Source organism: Nuphar pumila, chromosome 2 (genome assembly GCF_984573655.1).
Source record: "Nuphar pumila chromosome 2, dmNupPumi1.hap1.1, whole genome shotgun sequence".
In the NCBI taxonomy this organism is placed as follows: Eukaryota; Viridiplantae; Streptophyta; class Magnoliopsida; order Nymphaeales; family Nymphaeaceae; genus Nuphar; species Nuphar pumila.
The window spans coordinates 2654172-2660000 of record NC_143250.1 but is presented as its reverse complement, the minus strand read 5'-3'; the positions used below and the strand labels follow the sequence as shown (position 1 = coordinate 2660000).

The window sequence follows — 5829 nt, the reverse complement described above, 5'->3', positions numbered from 1 at the left end:
TTGGCTGAAAGATGTCCACTGATATATAGATTTAAATGTGTGAATGCACGTTTGGATTTAAAACTGTTCAGTTTTATGGGAAACACATTTTAAATGAAGTTTTGGTACTATTTCGACTAGGTATACCCCACACATAGGGTCAGTTATAATGGATTATATTAGGCATGGGGTAGTGTAAAATGCTGTTTAATAAAACCAACGAGGTGGTATCCCATTTGGTAAGCTGGGTCCTGTGTCAAGCTGAAGTCCCATCGAATCACTGTGCCACATGGGACGGCTGTTGTTCTGGTAGGGGTCCACCTAACCCCAGCTTGCCTATGAAAAAAAAAAGGTCCAAAATGAACACCAGGTAGAAAAAACCTGTGGGGCCCCACCCATTCGTGATTTTAGGGCAACTCCTGTTTCTAATGCATGTAACAAATACACCCTAATGAAAAAGAAGATGGTACGGTTTGGATTCAGAATCAGAAAATACACTGGGGAGTCGGTTCGGATTTGGGATCTAGGGTAGCCAAAATTTGCAAAATCACCATCCCATATCCTAACGTTTGCAACCCTAATGGTGCAGACTCCTGCAATGATGGGGGCAGAGGTAAAAGAACTATGGACATTCCAAAGGTAGCAAATATGTCTCCCACCTACCAAAGGGGCCTGGTTGGCAGGAGCTGTCAGTGAACGTCTCCTTGTGGAGAAACGTTGCAGGTTCAAACCCCAGTGGTACGTTTAAATTATATATGGTGAGGGTTGAAATTTCAGTACACCATAAGCTATTGATCTTTTAACCCACGGAAAATCCAGTATACATGTTGGAAAAACATGATCAAAGGGCTAGTTTCTACAAAACCAAACATGTAGATCACATCCGGAGTGTCAGATGTGCATAAAAAATAGAAAAAAATGAAAAATTACAAATTTTCACTAGGGGTTTCTTTACCACGAGCATAGCAAACATTACCCCCATAAAAAATAATGGAAAACATGAACAATTAGTTATAATCTTAATAAATGTCTACGCTGCAAGCTAGCTTAAACACAACACTTTTTTTCCATAAAATAGCTGGGGAAATTAGGGATCCAGCGCTTTTACAAACAGCCTTTAAAGCCAACCCAGACAGACCAGATTCCTGCTCATACTACCAGGCAGTTATTCAACCACCGATATACCAGTGGGGTTTGAACTTCCAACGGCCCATCATATGGTGACTTGCACAAACTGCCCCTACCAGATGGTCACCGTTGGTAGCTTAAACACAACACTTGATAAGATAAAATGGAATAAGATAAACCAGAAAAAAACACTTTCATAATTATGAACAGTATGAGGCTACAATGACTGGAGAGCACAAAAGTGGAAAGTTGATATACTTACCCACTTTAAATCAAATTCAAAGATAAAATAAGAACAGATATGCCTAAATGTATCAAATGTATAAAATACGTGTTGGCAGATACATCTGCAGATGACCCCAAGGTCATGGATTCGATTATCGGTGTCATCTATCTCCTCAAAAGAGAAAAAGAGAAGATTGAAATAAAATTCGATTGTTGGCGTCATCTATCTCCTCAAAAGAGAAAAAGAGAAGATTGAAATAAAAGGACACTGAAATACAACACCAACTTGACCAACATATGGAAAGAAAAACACATGGACGCACATCCTTTTGTTCTCTGTTCTTCTTGATCATTCAAAAGGTAACCTTCAAATAAAGGAGCTATCACCCAACAGCAGAACCTTTCTGTGGTGTACATATAATTGCAAATGCATCTGATATATATCATGATGAGTTCATGTTCATGACAGCATAAAGATCAATCATAGGTTATTGTCTACCTGTTCTCGACCATTTGACCAATTTTGCATCGTTTTGCATCCCATGCATCGTAAAGAAACCTACCTTCATAAACCTTTCCCTAGAAGCGCAAGTTGCATCAAATAAGTCTGCAGGCACCTGTGTGTAGATCAAATTTCAAGACCAAATAAAAAAGAAGCTAAATCCGCAGAATAAACACCATGCAAAAGTGAACTGGTTTTGGCTGGCTAGATTTAGGTATAGCATAATGTTCGCCTTAACTACAAGACATTTTAAGACCATATTACCAACATGGGAGTTAGGACTCATGGAGAAAGGCATGTAGCAAGTCATTTGACGATCATTTTGCCAACTCAGGACTTGGATCTTAGGTAGGGTTAGAACTTGGTACAACTCATACAACTGGACATTCTGCATAAAAGTTCAGTCATTCAAGTTACTGACCCATACACCTAGGAAAAGTCAGGATATGAGGCCTTCAAACCATAGTCACAGATATCAGCGATATTTTCAAAATGCTGTGATATTAACGCTGTATTTTCAGCAAACGATATTATAGGCAAAATATCATGATATTTTCAAAATATCGACAATTTGATAATATAGCAATATTATCACGAGAATATCGCGATATTATAAATTATTGCTACTGTTTTTATTTATTTTCTACATCTTAAATGTGTTTTTCTTCTGTATTTTGCATTTTTTCTTTACTTCTTTTATTATATATGTATTTTATTATCTAAACATGATATTTTCTTACTTATTTTTGTTATATACATATATATATATATATATATATATATTTTAAGCCCCAAGATTTATCACCAAACCTATAATATCGCGAGAAATAGCATCACCGAGATATAGCCGATACCGATATTTGTGACTATGCTTCAAACAATGAATAAGGTGTAAAGATAAAAGCCTATGTAGCAAGGGAAGAGACTATTCTAAAATTGACCAAATAAATTAAATATACCTACACTTGTTTCAGTAAACCAGAAATGCTGAAATATAACTGTTAAAGGTGGAAGAATAAGTTGAAAAAAGTTATACTCAATGACATGATTACGTTCATATCAACTCCTACTAAGGGCAATTCTGAGCCTGGATAAAGGAGGGTTGGCATCAGTAGCAACAAGCTCTGAAGCTTTTGCAATATCCTATGAAAATGAGTGCCAAGGGAAATACCACTAATCCAAGGGGTCTTCCTCATAAGCAATATGTAGGACGGAATCCAATCACAGCAAGAAGCAAACAAGACAGGACATAAATATGGCATAATGTAACTATTGATACAGATCAAGGAACTATCAGAAAGATGCTAAAAAAATTTCCCTTAAACTCAAATTTGATGCATGAAACATTTTTCTTGAGAAAGTAAACATACCGAAAGGGGTACCAGGGCAAAAAAGAGACATGAATACCTTAACGCATACCAAAGATCTCTTCAGGAGGGTCATAAACATGGCGATCTGGAAACATCTCCTCAAAATCCTGTTTAACTCTGTTTCTAAGAAGAGGGTGTGGAAGAAGGCCTTTCAACAGAATTCTGAAGGGCAATTCTTGTGGTGGTTCGGGAGATTTCTTCATGTCTTCATATATATTCATTGCATCAGCAGGTGAGCCATATTTTAGAAAACCCTTGATCACCTCAGCATAAGTCTGAGAATCAGGGAACAGGTCCGCTTTCCTCAAGCACTCCCATACTTGCATTGCATCCTCCATTCTTTTACATTTTGCCAAGGCAATTATCAAATCTTTGTACAAGTAAACGTCAGGCTTATACCAATCCTCCTTCTGAATTAACCTAAATATCTGAGAACCAAAAGTGATTATCACAAAACAAGTTCAGGAACTGCACAAATACAAAAACAAGTAAAAGAAAAACTTGAACTAAGGAAACCTCAAACAATTGTGTGACAAACATGTCTGGAAAAATCACATAATACGCATCAGAATCAGATTCCAAAAAACCCACAACCATCTAGAAAGCGGAAGTGGTAGAAAGCGGAAGTGGTCACACAGACACATACTTGTAAACCACGTAACAACGTCAAAAAGTAAACAATGATGGGTTCCACCCTTTTCCAGCCAAGTAGGACAGCCGAAGATCCAAAAATCCAATACAAAAGAATGACCCACCAAAAGATGTTCATAAATCTCACAGGAAAGAACACACTAGAACCATAGTATGGTTAGCATTCAGAAATAGCACAAAAACGTGAACAGTACTTTACAACACTCACGAATAGAAAGGAAAACATCACCATACTCGGAAATCTCAACAAAGCTAATTAATTCAATTCAGCTAAGACCAAGCCATGAGAAACCTTCCGCCACAGAAAATCAATAAAGATATCAAATGAACCAGTAAAACACTCGGGTAAGTGGAAATTAAGAAGCAAAATGAAAGTAAAAAAAGACGCTCATCGCCAAAACCCCACAAAATGTAAAATGCCAACCGACTTCCTCACTACCTCGAAATCCACGGGAAGAAGAGCAGGGCAAAAAGAAAAAAGGTCAAACTGCAATGTAAACTAAATTTTCCATAAAAGCGTGAACATCACATTTCTCAAACTCGGAAAACAGAACGGAAAAAACAACCCAGAATTTAAAAGACAACACAACGCACCCACATTAAGAGAACACATAAAACATTAAACCAACCACAAACCCGTTAATCTCCAACACCCTCATCACAAAAACCAAATTCACCACCTACCCAAATACAGAAATCAAACCAAAAACCTCAGAATTCAATTAATAAAAGGAAAAAGATCGAAAATTCTCACCTTGAGAACCAGACACAACAAAATCCACAACATACACACATTCGCAAGCGCATAAAACCAAACAACAAAACTCCCTAATCTCCAACACCCATATTATTTCAACCAAAATCACCACCAACCCAATTCCAGAAATCTCACCAAAAACCAGAAAATTAACAAAAAAGAGAAAGAAAAGGAAGAAGAACTCACCCTGAGAGCGAGGGAGACCTCCTCCTGCCGCTCGAGCTCGTTGAGGACGGCGACCAAGTCCATTTTGAGGAGCCTAACGACGTGCTTCCTGATGAACTTCTCGATACCCTCCTCGTCGTCCTTGAACCGCTTGAGCCCGAGGATCACGAAGAGCGCCTCCTTCCCGATCAGCTTCTTCCCTCTCCAGAGGGGTCCCCTCGGCCTCCCATCGTGGTAATGGCAGGTCCAAATCGAGATGGGTTGTTGGTGATCGTCGGGAAGGAGAAGAAGGAGCGATCTGAGGGAGGGAATCGGGTGATGGGCAGGAAGGATTCGGTGCGGGTTCGTTGGATTTCGAAGGATGGTAGCGAAGATGGCGGAGGATTTCGACCTCCAGAAGGATCGAAACGCCATTGGGGTGGTCCAAAACGCAGGAGAACCCCCAAACCCTTCCTTAAACCCTCACGGCTCGGCTCTTTCTCGGCCGACTCGGGAAGCCATTGGGTGGGGATCGGGATTCAGTTAGGCATAGACTGCATCGTCACATACTCACCAATATTATCGCGAGGGCAATGTTATACCAAAATGCGATATTTCCAAAATATCTTTTTTTAAACTAATATTAACGTGATAAAAATACTTTTTACTTGGGCCAAATGCCCACCCCCACCCCCACCCCCACACACACACCACCCAAGCTCTTCTCTCAAAGTTGGCTTGGGTTGTGGGTAGGGGTGTCAACGGGCCTGGTTTACCCGGACCCCAAAGCCTATAGGATCCGGGTACAGTGGTAAATAAGAAGACTCGATTAAGACCTGGTTTCAGACTCGAAGGTTCGATTAATACATGGACCCAGGTATAGTTTGTGAAATTTTATGCCAAACCCAACCCGAGTTTCGATTAAGACCCACAAATTTTTGATAAAAATTATGGTTTTACCGGGTTTGGTTTATTTAGTTCTTATTGGGTCCATGTATGGTTTTTATTATAGTGGACCCGATTAGACCTAGGTTCAGACCCGATGCCATACCTGAAAATCTGATCCAAGACTG

General features: G+C 39.4%; 1 protein-coding gene across 1 annotated transcript; it reads right to left on the bottom strand.

The window, feature by feature from the left end:
• Positions 1–1281: 1281 nt before the first annotated feature.
• Positions 1282–5196, bottom strand: LOC149844466 (protein THYLAKOID ASSEMBLY 8-like, chloroplastic). Its single transcript, XM_089997230.1, has 3 exons — positions 4799–5196; positions 3242–3632; positions 1282–1949 (listed from the first exon to the last, which is right to left on the bottom strand). The coding sequence occupies exons 1-2, from the start codon at positions 5189–5191 to the stop codon at positions 3243–3245; spliced, it is 783 nt and encodes a 260-aa protein (XP_089853356.1). The 5' UTR covers positions 5192–5196; the 3' UTR covers positions 1282–1949; position 3242.
• Positions 5197–5829: the final 633 nt, after the last annotated feature.

Excerpts from the sequence above, each read along its gene's own strand:
- LOC149844466 (XM_089997230.1), bottom strand. The coding sequence starts at position 5,191 with ATGGCGTTTCGATCCTTCTGGAGGTCGAAATCCTCCGCCATCTTCGCT. Across the intron at positions 3,633-4,798 it reads AGGTCTCCCTCGCTCTCAGG|ATATTTAGGTTAATTCAGAA; the intron begins GTGAGTTCTTCT and ends TTTGGTTCTCAG.